This window comes from Halictus rubicundus, chromosome 6 (assembly GCF_050948215.1).
Source record: "Halictus rubicundus isolate RS-2024b chromosome 6, iyHalRubi1_principal, whole genome shotgun sequence".
In the NCBI taxonomy this organism is placed as follows: domain Eukaryota; kingdom Metazoa; phylum Arthropoda; class Insecta; order Hymenoptera; family Halictidae; genus Halictus; species Halictus rubicundus.
The window spans coordinates 8,908,310-8,932,845 of NC_135154.1; the positions used below are offsets into that span (position 1 = coordinate 8,908,310).

Here is a 24,536-nt window from a genome sequence, read left to right on the forward strand (position 1 = left end):
AATTTCATGTATTGTTAAAAACAACAAAGATATTTGAGGTGCAAACGTTACGTGACCTGTATACTATTCGTTAAACTATACACCCTTGAGATACCGCGAAGGCTGGTCGAATAATGTAAAGTGTAACGTCCTGCCCCGCTACCTGGTATCCCTATTTTGCATTACAATTTTACAAGTACATATTTCGCAGTAGCCCGAGTCATTTAACAAAGAGAACAAATGAATGTATCGAGTGTGACTGGAAACAGAGAGATGCGTAACGTCAGCACGTCCCGCTGCCCTTCCAGAACCCAACATCCCTACTACGTTAGCGGGGTCTCTGAGATCCTCCTTACCCCTCTGTCGAAATTTGTCCTATCGACGCGTTGCTCTGGATTGTGGAGGGTATTAGACGTAACGAAGCAGGGGGAGGAAACAAAACGCGACAGAATGAGATACAGCTACGCCTCTCCTTACCCATGAAACTCAGTAACTTGACAGAGCTGTGCCAAACGTCAAGTACAGTATTGTCGCGATCAGCATGTCGCTTCCCTCTCCGCTATCAGATTCCCCTCCCGCGATTCTCTGTACGAGACACTCGCCAGCGGCGCGAGCGGATACGTGACGTCACATTACTCCCACTACGAGGAGAATCGAGCCATATTCAGTGGTAGAAGGGAATAATTTCGAGGGGAATACGTCTGATAATACTGGCCGTAATATAAGTGAAGACCTCGGGACCGGAACTTCACAAATATCGGTAGGAAAACGATTCCTTGAGAGTCTCTTGCCTTTTGCCGTCAGCGTCGAGTCGAGCGACTAAAAACATCAGCACCAACGTGACGGTGAGACAATACTGATCCAATGACAAAACTTTTTTGTTTTTAATATTATGAAACTTAGACTAAAATATTCTTGGCATTTTTCTGTTTAAAATGATACCAAATATGACATATAGTTACCTATTTAAAATAACCATATTTACAGCATACACCAATGTCTCGATATAAGAGAACATTTTTCACATATATCGTATAGGAGACACGATTCGATGCCCTTCAAGGCTGGGAAGATCAATCGCTTGACTCGACCGAGAAATGTAACATGATACAGGTCAGCCAATCTAATGCAATGACAGAACTTTTTTGTGTTCTATTATTTTTTATTCGAACTTTTACCAACACATCCGACACATTTTTCTGATTAAAATGATACCAAACACGATATCATATGGATTATATTTACATGTTTGATTGGCGATAATAAGTTTCGGGCGCAACGAAGACAGCGAATGAGAAAGAAAAAGAGACTAGAGAAAACATCGATCGCTCAAACAATAAATGCAATTGTAAAACTTTTTTTACTTTTTATTCTTTTCCTATGAAACGTTTACCAACATATTTGTGTAATTTTTCTAATTAAAATGAGCGCAAACAAGACATAATTCGGTACGTATTTTCCTATGTAAATTAAGCAAGTAAATATGATCCAAATTATATCGTGTTTGGTGTCATTTTAATCAGAAAAATGTAACAAATGTGTTGGCAAAAGTTTCATAAAATAATAATAAAAATCCGTATTATATTATATTTCTGGGCCGAGTCGAGAGGTCGAGCTTCCCCTAATATCGGTTTTTATAAGAATGCATAATTTTGACTTTAAAATGAAGTATTACGTAAAAACTAAGTATGCGAAAACGTTCGGGTTTGCGTCCAAAGGTAGAGGGGACGCTATATATTCATGTAAACAATTATATTTCTTTGTAATTTTTAATAGTTGTAAGTGCTAGTTAAAGTTTGAAACGCAGCTGGCGCGGGTACTCTATAAGCACGATTTTTGTATTTATATGAAAAATCCTTTATCTAGCTGGAATTTACAATACAGATTTGATTCTACAGACGTTTCTGGCAAAGAAACTATTTACGAAAAGTATTTATTCCGGTTAGTACATGAGTAGGTCAAAAAATATTCATTGACAGTTAGCGTGCGATGCGTTCCCGCCACGCGGCCATTGCGTACCTATGCGTAGACGATATATTGGTGAGTGCTTGTAAATGAATTTCTCCTTTAAAGTTACATTTAGTCCTGTAGACAGAATAATGAAAAATGTACGATATTTTATAATGCAAAGAAGAAATAGTATATGTTAACGTATTTCCTATATTTTAAACAACTTTATTAAGTTGCTATTACCAATTATAACGTAATTACATAAAATATTTTGTTACAGAAGGAAGAAAAATGATACACACTATTTTAATGTTAAATGATGTGCCTACCCCAGTCATTGCAGAAAGTTGCTGGACAAACAGAGACCTTTCACTACTTGATAACAAAGATGTAATTATAATTATACCAGGCAACCCTGGAATTCCAGAATTCTACACAGGATTCATTAACTCTATTAAATCAAAAGTGCCTGCTGAAACACCTATTTGGTTGATTGGACACTCGGGACATGTGCAAATACCAGACAATTTGTTACATACTATGCCAAGCGATTCACTTTGGTTAAAAAATTATAGTTTAATGGCACAGGTGGAGCATAAGGTACTTTCTTTTTATTGTATTCAGATTCCTGCTTACAAACTTTTGTTATACTCTTACATTAATTTACTTACAGAAACTTTTTATAAAAAAATATGTACCAGAAGATGTAAACATACATCTTGTTGCCCATTCGATAGGAGCTTGGATAGCACTGCAATTGCTAAAGGATGATGCTATATCCAAAAGAATCAAGAAATGTTATTTATTATTTCCAACTATTGAGAACATGTCTGCCAGTCCTAATGGACAGTTTTTCAATAGAATTGTAAGTTCTTGTGGTATGATAATATTATGACACATATGGCGTAAAGCAAAAAAATAAAATGAGGTACCTTCTTTTTAGGTATGGCGTATTGCACCTCTCCTAATCTTTTTATGTTGGATTCTTTCATGTTTACCGTTGTGTTTACAACATTTTTTAATAAATTTGTTTGCACCTATTTATGGTGTTCCAAAAAAATACAGCAAAGCGGTGCACCAATTTGTAAACCCTCGTTGTTTGAGGCGGGTGCTCAAACTAGCAAATGAAGAAATGCAAATGGTAAAGGAGAGAGATGATGATATACTTTCACAGCATACTGGTAAGTTATGGTTCTATTACGGGAATCGCGATGGTTGGACACCACTTACATATTACAAGAGTATGAAATCCAGACACCCTGACATGAATGCAGAAGTCTGTAAACATGGTTATTATCATAGTTTTGTATTAAAATTTGATAAAGAAATGGGCTGTATTGTAGGAGATTTAATTAACAAAAATATATTATAAGATTTAATAGCGTATTAATATTAAATAACTGCTTAAATTATACAAATCTATTAATAATACTTTTAGATTGTAACTAATTTATTAAGCTTCTTTAACTCCACAAATTAATCAGGTTAACAAAATGTAGCAACAGTCGAAGTTAGCAAATGCTTTCGCATCTTTTAGCATTCCTGTACATATGTATTTATTTACGGTTTTTTGTAATAAAAATATAATATGAAATACGTACGCTTTGTTTTATGAAGTAACATCATAATGTGTTTGTTCATATGTTTTTAAACTGCCACCAAAAGAGCATTGCAACCAGTGATGGCTTATTGGACGGTTTTATCGCGCATGCGCGACGATTTTTGCATCAGTAAAATAAAAATCTTTTCTAAAATGGGGTACCTTGGTCACTCCGCATAATTCTCCAAAATTTGTTATGTTTTGATTTTAAAAAGGAACGTATAATATGTGTATGCCACTCAAATATTAATAATGATTTACCAAAAATTCGTAGCATGTTTGTCTCGTCGTCTCGTCCTAGACTCTTCCGGTACTTTCCCGCCAATAATAGTACCCCATTACTTTCCCGACAATATTGATACGTTACTGCCTTTGGATGCACATGCGCGAAAAGCCCGTTCCATCACTGATTGCAACTTGCAACGGCTTGATGGCGTCGTAATCGCATAACCTAAATCGAAATGCTAGTTTATTAGTCCGCTAGTCAGACTCTTCGTAATCTTTAATTCTTTTCTTTCACCTTCGAAGTAATTCTCATGATTCAATTTATTTAAAATACATATTAAGGAACCCTTTTGCTTAGCCATATCTTTTATTATTACTTGTGAAATAAATCACTTCTTAAAATTTGTCTGTTTTGAAAATAATTTAAATTCTATACACATATATATTTCGCTGAATTATTGATTTAATTTTCTTGTGCGGATAATTAAGTTCATCACAGCAAAATTGAATTGTTTTGCCGCTGTTTCTGCCGGGTCTTCCGGTCATGGTGGCGTACATTCTGCTTAACAAATTTTGTAAATAAAACATTAATATTATAGTAGAAAGATATGACATCTGCTTTTATTGCAATTGCAAATTAATAGTACTACAACAGGAATTTATTACTGTACAATAACCCCGTTAAATACTTGTCTTTTTGTATACGTACGTAGTAGTCTGATAGGATTAAATAAATTTCATCCTTACCAATTCTAATATAAAATAGACCAAAGGGAAACTAATGACATTACTTTGTACAGAAATATTCAGATAATTGTGACAAATGATAATACAGTTATAAAACAAACGCAAGATGAAAATATACTTATTGATCGACATTCGAATGCAGTAATTGAACCGACAACAATGCTATAGTGATTCGGTTAGTCACCAGGTGTCGCGACGGTCAGGAACGACGAATCTGACATCTTTTGACTCATACTCGTATTTGAGGAAATATTTAAGAGTTCGCGCAAGTTGCAGTGTGGTGTTCTCGCTATTTGCTACAGTTCAATATTTCTTATTACAGTGAAGTTTTATACATAGGAGATTTTTTTGAAAGTTGGACCGAGTTCTTTCATATTGAAATCCTCGAAAATGTTGCGAGCCACCACCTTGCTACTGCTTATCACCCTTCACGCGGGATTATCCTACGGTGAGTGTAATATTTATTATGGTTGTTAATCGGCGACCGTATATGTATTGTAGCTTTCCGTACCATTAATTGTGACTCGTTAACATGCTAATACTTACGTAGCATTTGAACTTTGATTGATACATCGATGCGGTTCACGTTCCTCGAGTCTTTTCCTTTGTTCCCGTCCTATATTTACTAAAGGTAATAACATGAAGTATCAGTTTCGAAGGATGCCGCTCCTAAGAGGCAAATTTTTCCGACGAATTCTATTTAATAAAAAAAACTATACGCGGTGTGTATACATGACGTATGTATACAGTTTTATCCCTTTATATTAGATACAAACAGTTTTTATTCGAGATCATACTTACAGACACCTTATCATTCTTTCTTCTTTCTACTTCACACACTTTTGGACATGAATACCTGTTTCGAGTGAATTCAATTTGGCGGACGATAAATTGTGTGAAATAAATCGGATAAATTAAATATAAAATATCGTGCATTTTGATCTGATTACGGTGTTGTAGGCACTGAATCCGAAAATGTGTACTGTAAAATTATTTCGCAAATTTTTCCGAATAGATGCATATACAAGCTCCGCTGTTCCGGTCAATCTGGCCACAGAACGTGCACCACTGTTCCATATTACTTCGTAATTTTTAGTCGTCAGTTTAAGATAATAATTATTTTAACAATTTCTCGTTTAAACACACATGACCATTTAGTCGATACGGTGAAATAATCATAAAACCTATATGCGAAATATACTTTTTTAGTTAGATAGATAACTAAATAATTAACCGGAACATAACATAATAACAATAATAGAGTTGTAGAATGCAGTATGTGCTTATCAATCTGCCAGTGATAAGATATGTATTCCATTGAACGATTTGAAACGGTTCCATCGTGAAAGGAGAGAAAAAAAATTCAACAGAACCAATGAGTCATAAAGCCACAGAACAAGCGTGGGCCTTCGTAGTTATTCCAAACAGTGTCATTTCACCGGATGTTGCCGCTAAAGGAACAGCATTTGCTCAGAGAGCACTGATAAAGATTGTGCTCAATGCTCGAGTTGCCAAGAATGGGCTCATGAAGCTTGTATAGATATCCCTGAATGTTCGAATAATTATACTTGTAACAGATGTAGCCTATTTTGATGCCGTCGAACGTTACGCGCCATTATTCGCTTCATTAAATACGCAAGCCAAAGTGATTAAGACAATTAACGCATAAAAGAATCTAAAGAGACACGTATAATTTTATAAACACACTTCCCCCCACCAGCATAATCCCTTTCCGCAACACGCAACTTTTTCAAATGTTTTTCCATATCCTGAAAAATAATTAAGACGTCCAAGACGATCAAATTGTGGAATTTGGACTTAATTCTCGGATAAAAAATATTTCGCAATTTCGAGAGTATTGTTTTTGACTGGCAAATATTTTGGACTGTGAACACGTCCAAGATTTTCCAGAAATGGCAGGAATACACGGAGCTAAGCAAATCTGCATTCTGACGTTTGCATTTGCCGAGGTTCTAATTACAACGGATTGAATTCCGTCAGCAGTAAAGAAAAAAAAAACTCATCATTTGCAAATGCATTACATCTTGAGGTTCGGTCGGCTGAACTATTTATGGACAAACGCCGACTTGTTTTACACTAGCATCAGATATCAGACGGGGAGTTAGGCTACAGCGTGCGTATGCGTTTATACGCATCGCCTTATATCGAAAGAATGCTGTAGTGAAATATCAGCGTGGGTCAGAAATGACCCCGGCATAGGTCTAGAACTCGCAGGAGTCTGAAGGTTAAAACGAGTCCAAATTGATTGTCCTACGGTCATTTTTTTACGAAATTATTGGTACAAACATAAGCAATTTTTCGAGAATCGAAATATTATGCTTCCGGGATCCACTGATACATGATTCTCGAATTTTCAACGTGTTCCGAAAAATTCTTCCGGAAAGGGCGTCGGTCTAAAACATATTTTTGTCTTCCCCTGACAAAATATCGATATAATCGAGATACCGATAACCGCGACATCCGTTCGCCTGTTTCCGGTAGAATATGAAAAAAAAATGAACGAAATACAAGAGACGACATTACGGATGGACGGTCTTTAAAATCTGAACATTTTTTTACGACCAAGAGAAATTTGTAGAAAATGCAAATGCATATTTGCAATTATGATTCATGCAATTTCAGTTCTTCCTCGATCATTATTACTAGTATCAATGTTCTGTTATCGATGAACTGGTGTCTGTGAAGTTTGTTGTCCCAAACCCATTGTATCTCATTTATGTATGCCGGTTATTATCGTTATACCTGTTTTCACCGATCCTGAAAATATTATTCCCGTCCAGTGTATGAATAATTCACTATACTAATCGATTGGTCAGGTTGATCGAATATCTTTTTGTAACGATCTGCGCGATAAAGGACACGTAAAAGCGATACATTATACGTGTAATAATAAAAACGTTGCTGGAAGACTGACCAATTATAATATTATATACAGGGTGTTTCAAAAATATTGTATTTCCTTGGAAAAGGGGTGATTCCTGAGGTAATTTGAAGTAACTTTTTCCTTTGCGAAAATGTTCTCCGCGGCTTTGTTAAGGAGTTATTAGCGAAAAAGACGGACCAATCAGAGCGGGGATACAGCAGGCGGATTCTGACTCGGCCAATGCCAACGCCACGCTCAGCGGGAGCTGTCGCCGAACCGGGATCCCCCTGCTATAGCCGCGCTCTGATTGGACCGTGTTTTTCGTTAATAACTCGTTAACAAAGCGGCGTAGAACATTTTCGTAAAGGAAAAAGTTACTTCAAACGATCTCAGGAATCCCTTCAAGGAACTACAACATTTTTGGGACACCCTATATACATCAACATTTCTTTATTTTATTTGTATTATTTATTTACACATATATCTCATTTTAGTAGGGCAGATTCGTGCAGTACCGGCCACTCTAAGTTTTTGTACCATAACTTCTACTAGAAAATCGTTTTTCTTAAATCTTATCATAAAGATTAATAATTCCAGTGCAGACCAGCTACTTGTTAGTAGATTTTAAGATCTAAGTAATTAATAATGTTACAAAAAAAAATTCTGAATTAGTTTTGGCCGATGCTGTACCATTCTCTCCTACAGAATAAAATTCTAACAAATCCTTCACACTGTTGAACGGTTAAAACTCTGGCTCTTATTATCTTTTTCAGGAATGCAATGTTCATTCGGAAAAGAAAGCTTCCTGGATCAGATTCTGAAGGGGTGTCCGGGACTTCTGGACTCCTCTGAAAAATCTTACTGTTGCTACAACCTCGAAACGAGCAAGGCTTACTGCTGCGATGCCTACGAATTCGCGTCGATGACGGCATGGTATTGAAAAAAAAACGAAATATCTACCGACGGAACGGTGTTCAATTTATGACAGGAATCAAAGTTCTCGTTGTTTTATTGCAGGGTTGGTACCACCATCATAGTGGTGACCGTGATAGTGTTATTGGTGGTGGTCTTCTGCATATCGTGCCTATGCTGCGTTTGTTGCCGGCGATACCATAGACGTAACCGAGGAACTGTTTACGAACGTGGGTATCTTTCGTAACTCTATCCCTACAATATGATTCTCCCATCATACGATGAACTCTTCAATTATGGTGTGCAACAAATTTTCACTTCTGTCTCGGGTTTGCAACGTTGACGAGCCGCTTCTGAGAGATTTCCATGAGCTGAATGCGGGTCTGCATCTTTTTAACGCGTTGGTCGCCCACAAAAATAGGGCAAAATCAAAGCAATTTCTTTAACATTAAGTGCAAAGTTGAATTGAAAATTGATAAATTCGTATTCAATTATCAAAAAACTACCAGAAGCGCTTACTGAAAATTGCAAATCCAAATACGTGTTGCACAGCGTAATTCATGTAGTTGCACACGATGTAGAAATTAGCTGTATCATTTCCCACAATACATCTCGAACACTACACACCCCCGATTCTGAATACTACATAGAATATGATTTCTTTTTCTTTTTTTTTTCTTCACTGTACTTGACCATGTAATTGTTTGTAGGAGCATCCAAGGCCTGATTCCATTACATCGCCTCTTCCACTATCCATGACAGAAACACGCGATATTGTTTTCATAAATATTTTACTCGATCGTGATGCGGTTTTTATACTTTGTCTGATAATTGTGATAAATCATAAGTCGTATTTAGTCCACTAAATATTCTCCTTACACTACTTATCAGAGTATTTATATTTTATGTAGTAATTATAAGTTGTATGCGTTTTTATAAAGTCTTTTCCTTTTGTAAGATTACGTGACAAGTTCACAGACTAGACTGCAACGTGATGGTGTTTAATTAAAAGACATAGAAGCGTATACAAAAAAATAAAATAAAAAATATAAAATCTCTGTCTCTAATAATTATAAGCGGTGCTGGAAAATCGTAGTTATGACGGAATTAACTATCTGGGATAAAAATGACAGTAAAAAATAAAAATAACATATTGGAAGACACAAATAATTAAAAATTTATAAGTTAGTCACGCGTGCACAATCTCGAATATAAAGTATAGCAGTTCTCCTGTTCGCAGGTTTTTGCATCATTGCGTCTAATATATTATGCATTCACGGATATGATTCTCCTTAATATAGAGGAACCTAAATGTATCGCAAACGTGACTGAATTAATCAGAAAGCACTGCTAAATTTTTCTAATCTTTGACTAACAAGTTTTAGTAGCGAACACTAAAACTTGGCTATTATAAAAGTATCTGTGAGCAAATAATTTCTGCAACGGTATTTTCACACCAATTTTGGAAAAAATTTCTATGTAGGGTTATATATGGTTACTGTTAGCATCCTAGTAACCTATAGTGAGTCATTTGAAAACGAAGCCTCTAGCATAATTTCGTCGCTCTTTTGCCATACTTTCCTCAAATCGCGGACTATCCATAGACATCCACTATACACTGACACAACGAATACTGCGATCAAGAATGTTACACGACCTTGTTAACAAACAACAGGGAAATATCAGAACTGTCTATGCTCAAAAGAAATATGTTTATACACAGAGAAGGGACGCTAAACATTCCATGAGAATAATTTTATATAGACATCTATTTATGTATATACGAACAATTATATATATATTTTTTTTATATAATCTTGGCAACGAATTGCTATAATAAACGCCTACGTAATATTATACGAATATTAAATATAAAGGCTCGCGAGAAAGACAATTTTGAGGCATAGATAAGCGCTTTCTATTGTACCGTTTGCACAATAAACAACAATTTGGTGTTTGAATACGAGCGAACACTTTCCTTCCCATTAGTACGTTAAAAATAGTATTCTGTCTTACAGTTGCGTTATTATTAGCGCACCAGTGTGCGTGCCGTTTATGTATATAGAAATAAAACGGTACGTGTTAGCCCGTGATAAAAAATATTGACCTACTTCCTGAAACGTCCCCTATAAACGATCCGTTTCTCTCAATGGTACAGACCGAGATGTATTTTCAAACACGCTGTACTAAAAGTTCATGGAACTGGCCGATATTATTTTATTATAGGGTCACGCGTTATTTTTAGCCGTTGAGAAGGTCACAGTTCACGTTGAAACTTGTTGCTTTCGGCGAGAAAGTGTTACTTTGCGGATCACCGGCGACGCACAGTGGCAATAAGTACCGCAATCATGATGAAAAAAATAAAAAGTTGATTTTTACTTGGTTTATAACAAGCTGTGGACATATGAGAAAAAATTGATCGAAAATGCAGAATAAAATTTTTCAAAGTCCAAAGTTAAGAGTTTCACACAGCGAATTTTCCTGATCACAATTTAGGGTAGATGTTACATTCCTGCTACAAGTAACATAACATTTGAGTGTGTTTGAACACCTATGTGAATAGTTGTTTCCATCAATTTTCCATCATTACAGTTTTCTTTAATAAAATCTGAGAAGCCCTTAGGCACGTTATTACTACGAATTCATATATAATAAATTCGGAATTAGATACATTAATTTTGTCCGAGATGTCGGAAAAGTTCGCCGCTATGCGACGCGAGTGATTCGAGTCTGATTTTTGGGAATATTTGTTTCAGACGTACAAGCTCCTCATGTTGTACAAGTAATTCACACACCCGCGAATGGTGTACCGTCCTCGGGCTACGTTGCAAATTCAGCGATGCAAGGTGATTATTACAAATGCTGTGTTTATCGAAACATAATGAAACGAAAAGAACGGATAGCACGGCTAATACTAATGCGTTTTTATAGTTTCAACCCTTTACGCTCAGAAACATTAATGCTTTACTAGCTGTACCGAGTATTGTACATTTTATTTAACCACTTGGACTGTCAATTGTCCTGCTATGAATATTGTTTCATCATATATACAGGGTGTCCCAAAAATGTTGCACTTCCTCGAAAGTGGTCATTCCTGAAGTCATTTGAAGTAACATTTCCCTTTGCGAAAATGTTCTCCGTGGCTCTGTTAAGGAGTTATCAACGAAAAACACGGACCAATCAGAGCGCGGCGGACGGCGACAAGTCCCGCCCTGCGTGGCGACGGCATTGGCTAAGCCGAAAACCGTCCGCTGTAGCCGCGCTCTGATTGGTCTGTGTTTTTCGTTGATAACTCCTTAACAAAGCCACGGAGAACATTTTTGCAAAGGAAAAAGTTACTCCAAATAACCTCGGGAATCTCCCCGTTCGAGGAAGTACAACATTTTTGGGTCACCCTGTATATATTTTGAAGACGTTTCGATTTTTAATTTTGAACAAATTCTTTATATTTTTGTGCGCTGAACATGAATCAAGTTGATATCTGCAATGTTCCGAAAAAACGGCTTTCAAGTACATATATTTAAACAATGATTAAGGCGAAGGAATTTTGAAACCGGCTGATATTAACAGATGCGTTTCAATGCATTCAATTTGATATTAAAAATGGAGTTGATGGAAGGAAATCTTGAACTGTTTCCAGAGTGTAAAGGGTTCATTTTTTTTAACCCCTTGCCGTACGATTTTCTTCACTGCTACAACAATTAGAAATTCTCTGTCCTTAACAATTTTACAGAAGAGAAATGAAGATTTATATTTAACATTAGGTTTACGGAACACTAAAACCGACTAATAATCAAACATTGATTAAGAATAGAATTTTATGTGGTCCTATAAGAAAAGCAGAATATTCACATTTCGTTATTGTGCGACAAGGGGTTAATAATAAAGTTTGCTATTTACAGCGATGTCGGGATATACAGTAAGGAGCAAAACTGAGTCCACACTATTTGAAACAACATAACTTTTTTAAAATTAGATCAAATGACTTGAATGTAATGGAGAAGGTAGAAGGATTAGTTTATTAGACGAGGTGTAATAAATTTTTGAAAAAAATTTGAATTGGTCGGAATCGCAAAAGAAATAGCAAAAGTTGGATTTTTCAGCTTTTTTATCTGAGCTTGTATTGAAAATTTAAAGAATGTGTTTGATTCGCTCGAATAAATTATACCCATGCTGAAAATTTCACCGATATTGGTTAATTCGCTTACGAGTTATAAACGCTTAAAAGTGGGAAAATTGCCATTTTTCACGATTTTCGACTTAAATTCGCACTTTTAATCGTTTATAACTCGTAAACGAATTAACCAATATCGATGAAATTTTCAGCATGGATATATTTTATTCAAACGAATGAAACACATTCTTTAAATTTTCAATACAGGCTCAGATAAAAAAGCTGAAAAATCCAACTTTTACTATTTCTTTTGCGATTCCGACCAACTCAAATTTTTTTTTTTAATTTTTTACACCTCGTTTAATAAACTAATCCTTCTAACTTCTCAATAACATTCAAGTCATTTGATGTAATTTTAAAAAAGTGATGTTGTTTCAAATAGTGTGAACTCAGTTTTGCTCCTTACTGTATGTCCGGGATTGGCCGTGGCCATATATCCGGACATCATTTTAGAATGATTGTAACAGAATTTCCCTCTTTCAGCGGCGCCAACATCGGTAAACCCACACGATATCTATGCAAAACCGCCACCGTATAATACCAGTTATATCGACCCAGCTGGCAATAATATGCAACATCGCCAGTTTTGAACAAAAAGCTCCATTGGGATTGCATTTTCTCAACGGTGTCCGCCAGTGAATATTCGATCGCTAGATCGGTCGTTACGTACAAAAAGCCTTTTCTACCAAGGAGATCGTTAACACTTTTGGACCGATGGCCCAGTGCCTCGTGCACCAAAAGTTAGATTCAAAGAATATCAAAAGAAGCGCCGCGTTCATTAATATTAGACCTCTTACTATCCCGGTATTCGGGAGTACTCGTAACTCGAATACTATTCAAACTTGAATGCGAGGATTTATTCGGATATTCGGATCCAACGAGGAAAAACGTGTCCAAATTACATAAGTCAATTATGATGAAACTTATGTGATAGGTAGTTCTTTGAAAAATATTCAACACATATTTTCCTTGTGGCGATTAGTATTTTGTAACAGCATCCTCGACTATTAAAAAAATAATTACAGATACCTACCACAGGATTGTAATTTCAAATACTCTAGAAGCTTATGTTATCATCTATAAAACAAGCCTGAATATTTGCCATTACACGGACGAGGAAATTGAGGAAGGGAAGTTGCAACAAAAATTAAGATATTATTTAAACAAACAACTTTCTCTGAAATTTTCTTATACTACCAAATTCTCCATTCAAAACACGTAATTTTAAACAATGTTACTGCCCCAAATCCTGTAGTTACCGACACATTTTAAAAGTGTGTGTTTTAAACCCCACCTTTAAGGGCTGTTTCACCCCTCCAGTATGAACAATGGCCGATAAAACAATACATGTAGAATATTTTTCAAATATGTTGCCTTGTAAATTAAGTATCCGAATACTCGGATAAATTTGTACACTCTGATTTAAGTTGAATTGGTATTCGAATACTCGGCCGCCTGTATCAAAAGCGTGTGAGTATCAAAGGCACTCGAGTTTACACGTTACTACGTGTAATCCGAGCAATAGTAGGAGACCTAATCAATTTGTGAAATTATATTTACAACTTTCTTCGTCTCGAGATTCAGTTTGGGACGTCGGAGACGTTCTGAACGTGTTCAAAACATAGTCGACGCAACGTCGCGAATACGTGTTCAGCATATGTATAACTATGCGATCAGATCCTTCACCCGGACTATTCTTTTGTATGGTTTTTATAGTTCTAACGGAAACTGCGTGGAAGAACTGATACGTCAATTTGTACGTTTTGTTACTGCTTAACCTTTTCGAACAATCAATTTACACGGTTTTACTAATTGAACAAATTGCTTAATGAAATTATTTCAAGTAAAAATTTTATGAAAGAAAACGCACTGGTATTATACTTCCATTTGTACTTTCTGAGAAATATCTGTAATCTTTTTTTACGTGTTGTACATATATTATATACATACATAACAGGATGACCCGTTTAAAACAAATTCCTCTGCGACGTTGACGATAGGGAAGAGTGCATTAAGCCAACCTTGTTTAGCATGCATAATAATTTTTAAATTAAACACACTTAACAACGTATATTGGTGTTTAAAATCACCATTTTTAACTTTTGCATTAATAACGTGCACGCAAATAAATAAGTCATCGAAATATTGAAACAGTTCCTCTGAATAAATTTATTTTCCATCATAATTACCTGTAATCTCGAATTGCTTATAATTATAGTGTAAACGTACCATTAAAAGGTAATTAAAAAAAGCATTCTAAAAAATCAAACTGATTTTTGCGTCTTATCTGTGGTGTTTCTTTGTAAAAAAAATTAATAAACATAATTATGTACATTTTTAATGAAGCAAGATTGATCTAATGCACTTTTTACTATTGTTAAAAACACTCAAGTCAGTAGAGTAATCTGTTTTTAAAGACTCAGTCTGTGGTAGTGTGCCCGTCTTCCTAACAATCAGAGACTAAAGTTCATCGATCGTCGTTATACGTTTGTTTTTTATAGAAATAAATAAATATTCATTTATTTTTAAATAAATATTTATTTATTTTTCGCCATCGAAATGAAATGTACGTTTCACACCTATCGAACAAACAGATACTGTTCATATGTATAAATATCAATATCAAATTATAATCGCAGTGTTGTATAGGTACGCTCGAGCGTGACACTCACGCAAGAGTTCTGTTACACCGTTTACTGTACGATAAGAGAACAATAAAAGTATTATGTTAACAATAAAAGTGTTCGTCATTTTCCATGTGATAGCGCATCTTGCTGCGCTTCGAAATATTATCTAAATACTACAACACGATCAAATTCGAACTTTTCTGTACCATAAGAAGTATATATAAATATGAGTATACTTTTACAGTTAATTATAAAAGACTACATATAAATAGCAAACACTGCAATTTTGTACGAGATAACAAATAAACAAAACAACAATTGCTTGCATTTATTTACCTGGAAACAAATAAATTCGAAATGCAAAATGCTATATAACCAGGAGGGTGTATTAAAATTCATCAAATTTATTATTACAAATATTCTAAATTTGGCGAGCTCATACATAGACTTTTGTTAACTGCACACCATTCCTTAAATCAGTCAAGTAAAAGAAAGCATTTCGTGACTTATAGGAAAATATATATTTTCTGAATATCTATGTTACAATATGTATATATGTATAAATATTATTATTAGTGTTACACAGTTCTCTCTATGATGTAAGTAGTAATGTTCTGTTATACAAGACCACATTGAGTATCCATTGCTATGTTTTTACATTGACGTGAGTGACTTGTTCACTTGGATTGATGAAACATATGAAAAGGAACATGCTAGACAATTTGTCGCAAATATAGAAACTGCATAACAATATAATTACAATTATTATTAATTAGGCTTACAGGATTTCATTGATGAATCATTTCCCTATTGCTGTTAGGTTTATGTTTCTGACATAAATACTTATAAATAGTTTTGATTATTATTTTTCGCTATTCATGACAAACTATTTTTCTCCTTTGAAATTTCCATCTCAAAAGTACAGTACACGGAATCGGTAGATTGATAGAACCTGCAATCGTTTTATCAACAATACAATCGGACAATACAAATCAGCATGTCTATTGAAATACTTTCTATATAAAATATATTAAATAAATACTATTCGTAGCTCCTCATGAACAGAGCATCTAGCGATACCACTCTCTATTAATTGATCTCCATTATATTGCAGAGCTTATTATTAAAATCATTCGACAACATATTCCTATTCGTAATCAGTAAAATTCTATTTATACAAATTATTGCCAAATAATGCTTCAATTATAGGTACGTTGTGAACATTGTTCGTTTGATTAAGACTAAATTAATAATAATGTCGACAACAGATCAGAAAATAAACATTTAATTAATCGTGTGTTGATAAATTGTTATTATTTGTAACGTTATGTTCATAAGACTGCGTAAATCAACTTCTATAATAGAATGGTGAATTGTAAATTCAATATGAAAGCTACTGTTTGAAAAATTTGGTTATGTCGTATAAATGCGTTAATGTTCTTATTATAGAATTCATTTTATGAGTATTATACAATCTCTCTTTTAAATATAGCGTTCTTGCACAATATGGGCAACCATCAAATTATGTACAATATTTTTAACTCTCTTTGGATATATGTAATTGGTTGTAGATTTTCATACATTTACAAATTTTATATTGTACAAACTGGTGTTTATCGATGACATGATATTTTTCCACTACACCATTCGCCATACCAACTTTTCGTACAAAAGCAATATCTATAGTAATATCAATTACAAAGTTATTGACATGCGTTCACGCAGCAATTTGCTTTCAATTTGATTGCTTAGCATTTGCCTTCATTTACATTAAAAACGAATCTGGAGGACGGTAATTTTTAATATACAAACCGTAGCTCAATGTACAAACACAATGATACTGTGTCGTTGTTGATTTTCACGGTGCGAATCTTTTGAAACAACTGATCTACGTTGAAACTGGCAACAATTACTGCACGCTACTCGTTTGCAATTCAGTCATTGGATTATTACATCGTACAAAATATTCGAATTCAATATTATTGTTTCATTCTTGATTAAATCTACAGCCCTACTAATACCAATTGTACTCAATATCGATACTCGTTACGTATTATATTGTCTACGAATAAAGGAAGAAATAGTATCAGTCGTGTTTAGTAGGTGTTTCAATCACTATTATCTGTCAAGTATTTTTAAGAATGAATCTAAAAATATGTCAACAGTACCTTCCCTAAGAATTTAAGAGCGTATGTACACATATAGAAATGCTTAAAAAATTGAGAAACATTACAATTCTCTATCGTGTATATAATTAATCACCTCGACGTTCAACGATGCTCCTCGATGTCACGATGAAAAATTATTATAGCTCTTTTTATGTTACACGTGTAACTAATTTCTTAAACGCGTGAGCTCGTTGACGTTCACCTATAGTCCAATATTGCTTCAAGAAAAATCTCGGTAAGAAACGGTACTCAAGTGGATCCGAAAAAATTCTCATACCCTATATGCCCGTACTAAAACGCTATACATAATGTAATGTTCGTGAAAACCGCTATTGCTTTAAGAGATTACGCATGTAGACTGCGAAGAAGTATTATCCGCGTTGTTGAGATTGCTGTAGCTATTCCGGAAAGCCACCTCGTCGACAGTTAATGGTAGTTCATGGGATCGTTCTTCCTCTAAAGGAGCAGTCGTTGATGCATGACTGATCGACGAATGCCGCGATCGAGACAAGTTCCCTCGCTGATTACTGCCAGCAGAAGGTGCTGGACTAGGCGATGGACTTTCCGGTATTTGTTCTTGCTCTTGTTGCTGCTTAATTACAACTAATCGGTTCAACAAAGAAACCTGAACTTGGATGCCCGACATAAACGGCCTGTAACCCAAACTGAAACGCACACGAAAATTAGTTTCTTCCAGAGGTGTGCGTCGACTCGAAAATGTCGGGTTTGTTCAAGATCGGTACGGGTCCTCGAATGAATCGGGATTCTCAACAAAATTCTCAAGAATCCTAATGCATTCGAAAACCCGAATATCCTCGGGAATCCCGAAATTTTCGAGAATCTCGCAGATTTCTAGTTTCTTCGTGTTATAACTATCCTTTTTACTATTGCAGTTACTAGCAATAATACCCACCACTCCGAATGAGACCATCTGGTTAAGGTAAGAAGACCGTCTCTCAGGTTAATCACAGAATCGAAGGTTTGCATAGGAGCATGAGCCGCTCGGATAGTTCTAGCCATAGCAGGCGCATCACGTAAAACCGTTGCCAGCACCGCAGCCCATCCTAAGCAACCGCCTTCGAGAAACAGTTGCAAGAGGTATCTAAGTTGTACTTCTGCACGGCTTATCGGTGCGCAAGGGGAAGCATTATGGACTTCGGTTTGTTCTACTGGTTCTGGTGGTACCCAACACACTGTTCCAACACCTGTCCCAACAATAGATTCGGTATCGTCCCTCCAAATGGTACTGCTATCACTAAGAACGCTATTGGCGTCTGAAAACAAATTTAAGTGGCAAATTCAAGTAACTTATTCTACATCAATGACGTGTAAAGGCCAGTCCATGTGAATTCCATTTTATTGGATATAAATTGTTTTTGTAGGAATCGGTAATTGCAAATTTTGATGGTCTGCATCTTGTAAAGAATTTCGAGGATAACAAATTGATGACTTGGAGCCCCCTTATTTTAATAGTGCTAAGAAAGTGATCCGCTTCACATGGAATCACCCGAAAGATACATACCGTGTAACATGTTTGCTGTTAATTTGGTTTCAGTGGCAGGAAATTGTGTTTCTAAGCTAGCAACAGGGGATACCAAGCTGGTATAAGGTGGCCGCCCGCTTGGTAAGCTAGTGTAACCGCTGTCGGGTAAGTCGACCGCGAAACTTGGATTCAGTGGTTCCTCTTCCGGACTTTCCAGACTAACCGACCTTATCGAACGCAAAGACGTGAGGCTGGACCTTCGAAATTTTTGCAACGTTGGAAGAGATAGTACCGGATAAGCGAACGCAAAATCCTCGTGCACCGCTTTCAACGCTGCTACGTAATCATCTATTTTCGCTGCTCTGTCGCGTTCTCTGCCGAACCATGTAACTAAATGAAAGTCCAATCGAGCAGCGAATCTACCTAAATCAGCGAGTCGTTTCGCTGAAAGCAATCGACGGGCATGGCGCTGCAGTATCACGTCGATGAAGAACTCTTCCGCTGAACCTTCCCTGCAGAATAAATTTTGTTTGTTGCATACGATTATCGCGAATATGTAGAATAATGCACCATAATTTACAAATTATCAAAGCTTACTTGTTATCCGTCTTTTCTACTTTAGAATTATTCGTAGGCACAGACTTTTTTCGTCTCATAACTACGTTCCTAGTTTTTTCTAGCATCGATGAAGGAGCTATATCTTTGGCTACCGACTCAGATTGCACTTTAGGAGTCACAGTGGTACTGTAACTTCGACTTCTAGACACTTGCATAGTCCCTAATACTAAAGATAGATCGTCCTCGTGAGGAGAAACTGGCGGTGTTTGCGGAGGTCCTCCTAACTTCGATGTACCGCCCCAAGACGTCCTCGGTGACTCCACATCGTTTGGATCTTTGGATCATACGAAAATGTCTTACACGTCGGTAGAACTACCTGATTTTGAATAAGTTTTTCATGATTTACCAATCGCTCTGAGGAAACGAACGAGATCTTTCGAGAGCTCCCATCTTCCCTGTTCCAGAGCAGCATCCAACAACAAAGTAGCATGTTGCCGGCTAACGGTGGAAGGCTCTAGGTTTTGTAAAATAATTAAGTAACTAGCAGCGGTGTCAAGTTGCTGCCGCTGCAAACAATCTTGCAAAAGCTTCTTCGGTGGTCCAGCAACAGAGAATAAATAAGGCCAGAGTGCTATCTCGGTCTTTCTAGCACATTGTACAACAGCCCTGGCCCATACGCCTGGAAATTCACGGATGAATTCCACCACAGAAGGCAACTGAGCATCTGGGATTGGTTCTTTACTAGTTGCTTCTTCTTCCAGTACCTCATGAAGCAGAAGTTCTAACGAATGTGGAAAATACGGCAGTGAGGAACACGAGCGAGCAATTTCCCAAGCATGATATCCCAAATTACGATGGATAAGCTGTCGTAATATTTGATGAAGATATACTTGACTCTAAAATTCATACCACGCATGCGATTATTACGGACTCTTAATAGAGCATAGTATGCTATCGTATAGAACAGAATCCTATCGATCGATTAACGATAATACGCTTACCGTAAGCTCCAACAAACTGAAAGGTAACGAAAAAGGAGAGTTCGTGTCCGAAGTAAAAAGCACTGTGTCGTTTTCGGCCCCTAATAAAATGGCATCTTCGAACAGTATAGCCAACGGGTAGATACGCAAGTGGAAAGGTAACATGATTCGTTTGCTCATAAATGTATGCGTTTTCTCTTGATGATTTCTCGGAAATAATGGAAGCCAAACACGCATACCATGCGCACCGCAAAACAACCACAGAGCCTCTGTTAAATGTGGCTTGTCTCTCCTCGACCTCCACGGTACCCAAACATTTTCTACATAAGAGGCTAATACTGTCGGAGCACTACATGTGAACAGCTGTAAAGTATTTTTAAGTATAAAACTGAAGGAATTGATGGTTACGCTAATTCTGAATGAATTGTTCACATACAACTTCCGAATTGTCGGTACAATGTTCCCGTTGAACCATTAGAAGACGCCCAGATACATTCAGCAAAAGACTTTCAGGATGCGGATGACTTCCGGCCGTTTCAGCACGTATAGTAGTCAATGTGGCACTTACGACACAAGCTGGGTGAACACAAAGCCCGCTAACGTCTACAGTCTGCAATCTTTTTAATTCGATACTTCCTGCATCTGAAAATATTATTTATTTTACGTACGAGTTCCAACTATTAAATGGATCGTGTGCAAAATATCTACGAAATAATTCACGAAAGTCTACTTTCCGCTCTTCTAAATCAAAATTAACTGTGTTTCGATATTAATAACGATACATTAATATATGCAACATTTTCGAACAATCGGTTGAAGATATTTCCATAAGCATTTTGCACAAAATCCTTTGCAAAGCGATTTCTTTCTTCCTACTCACCATTATTGTTTTCTACTACCATATCATAAATACTTATCTGCGCGTTAGCGCAAAATGTTAAGAGCCTGTCTTTCAGCGTATTGAGCAATAACACTTGCGATGTCATTCTGACGGTTCTAACGTAATTATTATCCAAACGTGTGTCGCGGGGGTATATTCTAACTTCATCTTTATCATCTAATATTGAGTAACTGCTAGCTATTAAAAAACCTCGATGCCACAATAAACCGCCGGTTACGATGAAATCGCGTTCTTGAGTCTCGTTACCAAATAGTTTCCATTTTCGTGTGGGTAACGAATAATGAGCTAACCCTGTTCGTCCAGCTACAGCGATACTCATGCCTTCGTTATCGATAGCAGTATACTAGAGAACACAATTATGAAATAGTATCGTGTAAGAATCGGAAAATTTACGAATAGTAATTTTACATACTCGTATTGGCCAATTGGAACCACTATACGCAGTTGGGATAGGAACAACTAGCCATTGTTTACAGCCCGCAAGCGTTTGCAATGTGGAATCGTTAGGAATATCACCACCGATATGAAAAGTCGAAGTGTTCGTCGAAACTCCGCTACCAAGATTTAAATACAGTCTATCTTCGCCTTGTAAGTATAAGTGTCCATGGTGACCCTGTTCACCAAAATACAAATAACTGAAGCGGCTTATTACAAAATATCGGATCGAGGATTTTCGCACACCTCTACTTATTACGGCATATAAAATAATTTGTCAAAATATCTTTTTAGAGTATTACCATACAAGGATTGATTGTTAAAGGGCTTTTTGCAAAATCTAATTGTATCAAAGAACGTCTTAAAATAACTGGGTCATTTCCATTTTCCTCTGTTAACGTTGGACCCGGAGATTCTCTTAACATCCAAAGCTGATAGCCTTCCGCAGACCATTCCTGCGATATACAAAAAATGAGCCTTTACATGAAAACGAACTTAATAATAGAAATTAAAATCAACGAGAGGGCCTACCATCGTATGTATGTGTAAAGGATTGTCGTGGGATAAATCTACTCTCAAGCCATAATCCCATTTTAAACTACAAAGTAAGAGAGCACCAAATGTGCTCCACACTGCTAGGCCACCGTCTTCCCAAGCTAACGCGATGGCACAACTATCGGGAGTCCACCTTAGGCACCTTACACGACCCGGTCTTCCCGGGTAATCCTTCGAAGATAGACTCAGTGTATGCGACATTTCTAAACCTCCCGTTGTTTCGTCCACATAATAAACTATGCCTTCAGAGCTAATGATAAAAATGATATATTATGTCTCAATGAATTTATATAAATACAGTCGGGAACAAAATTGTGTACACAACTTTTAACAACCAATAATTTTAAAAAAATTATTAGTTTTTAAAGAGTGTCCCACTTAATTTTGTCCCCGACTTTATGTACTCGAACATGAGATTCAAACGCGAAAGAACGTACTTTTGCCTTCCAATGGCAATAAGACGATACTTATGATTCACTGCTGCACACGTAGCATCGTCAACGTCTCTAGCCCAAATTCCTTGCACTTGCTACAAAGTAATATTAGTGGTGTTAATACTTGTAAAATAATATAATTGTCATCAGGTGTTATTGCAGGATCGACGTACATTAGGATCAAACTTTAATGACTGTGCAGTAAGAAATGCTGCTTTGCCAGTGTTAAGAACAATTGCGAATCCACCAACCAGAGGAGAATATTCAATATCGGTAACGTAAACATTATTCTCAGTTAGTGGTACAGCCACAGTGGATATTTGTTGATCTACGCTAAATGGTATTCTTCTTAAATCGAGGGAGTAATCTCGATTGACAGTGCCATCCCATTTGTGACGTATTATATGGCTGGTCTTTGTAGCTACCATCAATTCATCGCGTATACAAACTAAAGAACTAATACCTCCATCTATCCATGCCGATTTCTCCTAAAAATGAAATGTTTTTTTAAACAAATGTTCATAGAAAATATAGTCAAACGTTTATGTATGCACTTACAAATGTCAACACTAAAGACGGAATAACTTCCTTGATGAAAAGTTCAGCACTATCTCTTTTCAAACTAGTAACTGGAGAGTCTCTTTGCTCATAGAGACCTCTCCCTTCTGGGCTGGAATCTGATAATCGGTAAAATAAAAGATAGCTATCTGAGGTCTGAAAGAATTGAAATTATAATAATTTGAAACTCTAAACCCTTACAATTAGCATTTTCATTGTAATCGATTTTATTATATAACTTTTCATACCGCTATAACCAGCATACTGGAGTCTGGTCTCCACTGTACCAAAATGTTTTCACCATGTTTCCTTAAAGAATCTGCAGTTCTTCTGACAAATAGAATGGGTACACACGGCTGTAATTAAATGTGTTTTTTGTTGTAAATCATATACGGACATAGAAAAAACAACAATTTACACATAGCTTTGTTCGAAAAGAAAATATCGGTGGATGGAACGTAAAACTTGGCTCATTTATATGGCTGAACTACAAGTTTCATTCCTTGCAACTAGGATTTATAATGACGTTACTTCTGCGACTACAGATAATACAGAAAAGTATCTTGTTTAGGCAAAGCATTAATTATCGAATAATAATAGCGTATTTGAGAGACATGCCTTGCAATACCAGATGGTGAGAGAATCTGTGGTCAAAACAGAGAAAAGTATCTTGTCCCTGTTGCACACGATCGCATTTATCTTCTCCGGGTCTGTCGTGTTCAGGACCCGAGGCCACCCGATCGGGAAAAACATGATTTCTCTTTAGAATAGTCCACTTTTCATGTTCACATCTCTGTTTCCCTTAAATTACTCTCGCGTTTTATCCCTTGCACCGATGAGTCTGACAAGTAAACACATCCTAACCTCACCATCTTGCGCTGATCATAAATGCTAGGTTACTGGCACGATACGGAGCTGTCTTCCGAAGTCCACGTAGCACAATACATACATGGGAACAGCTCATTACATTTGTACTACTTATTCAATTCACAATCATTCGCACTGTCGTGTGAAACCATAATGATATTATCGCATCGGTTTATACAACGTACTCGAGCGTCGTATTCGCATGTGCACAGAAATTGACACGAATACGTAAAGATTAAAAAATACATAAAGCAATGTGCAATTGTGTACGTGTACGTACACACATACGAACGCTGTGCAGTTACATGTGTCGTAACTTTCTGCGATTTCCTACGATAAAATTTTGAATACTGGAACTTTGAATTGCAAAAGATATTATTGCGTGTAATTATTCTTATGAAGGATTATCCAACGATCATTTTCGGCTAATTAGTTTTAGATATTAGGATATTCTTTGTCCAATTTTTAATATCCGCAAAACGTATTTATATTTGAAGGA

At 36.3% G+C, this 24,536-nt stretch overlaps 3 protein-coding genes across 4 annotated transcripts; 2 read left to right on the forward strand and 1 right to left on the reverse strand.

Moving 5' to 3' along the window:
* The first annotated feature begins 584 nt into the window (after positions 1 to 584).
* Positions 585 to 3,679, forward strand: LOC143355193 (lipid droplet-associated hydrolase-like). 2 transcript variants are annotated; one of them, XM_076789812.1, is made up of 4 exons: positions 585 to 824; positions 2,210 to 2,529; positions 2,603 to 2,794; positions 2,873 to 3,677. In XM_076789812.1, the coding sequence occupies exons 2-4, from the start codon at positions 2,221 to 2,223 to the stop codon at positions 3,299 to 3,301; spliced, it is 930 nt and encodes a 309-aa protein (XP_076645927.1). In that variant the 5' UTR covers positions 585 to 824; positions 2,210 to 2,220; the 3' UTR covers positions 3,302 to 3,677. The 2 variants fall into 2 exon arrangements, with proteins under 2 accessions (XP_076645927.1, XP_076645926.1); XM_076789811.1 differs by lacking the exon at positions 585 to 824 and adding an exon at positions 1,898 to 2,019 and having other exon boundaries at positions 2,873 to 3,679.
* A 1,000-nt stretch (positions 3,680 to 4,679) lies between these two features.
* LOC143355196 (uncharacterized) lies at positions 4,680 to 13,237 on the forward strand. Its single transcript, XM_076789815.1, has 5 exons — positions 4,680 to 4,949; positions 8,159 to 8,318; positions 8,403 to 8,527; positions 11,054 to 11,143; positions 12,955 to 13,237. The coding sequence occupies exons 1-5, from the start codon at positions 4,892 to 4,894 to the stop codon at positions 13,059 to 13,061; spliced, it is 540 nt and encodes a 179-aa protein (XP_076645930.1). The 5' UTR covers positions 4,680 to 4,891; the 3' UTR covers positions 13,062 to 13,237.
* A 2,363-nt stretch (positions 13,238 to 15,600) lies between these two features.
* On the reverse strand, positions 15,601 to 24,261 carry Rich (guanine nucleotide exchange factor subunit Rich). The gene is made up of 16 exons (XM_076789796.1): positions 23,789 to 24,261; positions 23,419 to 23,526; positions 23,171 to 23,326; positions 22,786 to 23,100; positions 22,616 to 22,707; positions 22,155 to 22,428; positions 21,926 to 22,078; positions 21,601 to 21,801; positions 21,168 to 21,531; positions 20,724 to 20,929; positions 20,309 to 20,650; positions 19,714 to 20,203; positions 19,347 to 19,641; positions 18,789 to 19,261; positions 18,180 to 18,540; positions 15,601 to 17,931 (listed from the first exon to the last, which is right to left on the reverse strand). The coding sequence occupies exons 1-16, from the start codon at positions 23,921 to 23,923 to the stop codon at positions 17,604 to 17,606; spliced, it is 4,293 nt and encodes a 1,430-aa protein (XP_076645911.1). The 5' UTR covers positions 23,924 to 24,261; the 3' UTR covers positions 15,601 to 17,603.
* Between the last annotated feature and the right edge of the window lie 275 nt (positions 24,262 to 24,536).

What these genes read in the sequence shown, in the direction of transcription:
- Rich (XM_076789796.1), bottom strand. Translation starts at nt 23,923, where the DNA reads ATGTTTTTCCCGATCGGGTGGCCTCGGGTCCTGAACACGACAGACCCG. An exon ending in CATTAAAGTTTGATCCTAAT is followed by an intron (nt 22,708 to 22,785) that starts GTACGTCGATCC and finishes ATTACTTTGTAG; the next exon opens with CAAGTGCAAGGAATTTGGGC. An exon ending in TCGTTTCCTCAGAGCGATTG is followed by an intron (nt 19,642 to 19,713) that starts GTAAATCATGAA and finishes TATGATCCAAAG; the next exon opens with ATCCAAACGATGTGGAGTCA.
- LOC143355196 (XM_076789815.1), top strand. Translation starts at nt 4,892, where the DNA reads ATGTTGCGAGCCACCACCTTGCTACTGCTTATCACCCTTCACGCGGGA. An exon ending in TCACGCGGGATTATCCTACG is followed by an intron (nt 4,950 to 8,158) that starts GTGAGTGTAATA and finishes TATCTTTTTCAG; the next exon opens with GAATGCAATGTTCATTCGGA. An exon ending in TTCGCGTCGATGACGGCATG is followed by an intron (nt 8,319 to 8,402) that starts GTATTGAAAAAA and finishes GTTTTATTGCAG; the next exon opens with GGTTGGTACCACCATCATAG.
- LOC143355193 (XM_076789811.1), top strand. An exon ending in TGGCACAGGTGGAGCATAAG is followed by an intron (nt 2,530 to 2,602) that starts GTACTTTCTTTT and finishes ATTTACTTACAG; the next exon opens with AAACTTTTTATAAAAAAATA. An exon ending in GACAGTTTTTCAATAGAATT is followed by an intron (nt 2,795 to 2,872) that starts GTAAGTTCTTGT and finishes CCTTCTTTTTAG; the next exon opens with GTATGGCGTATTGCACCTCT.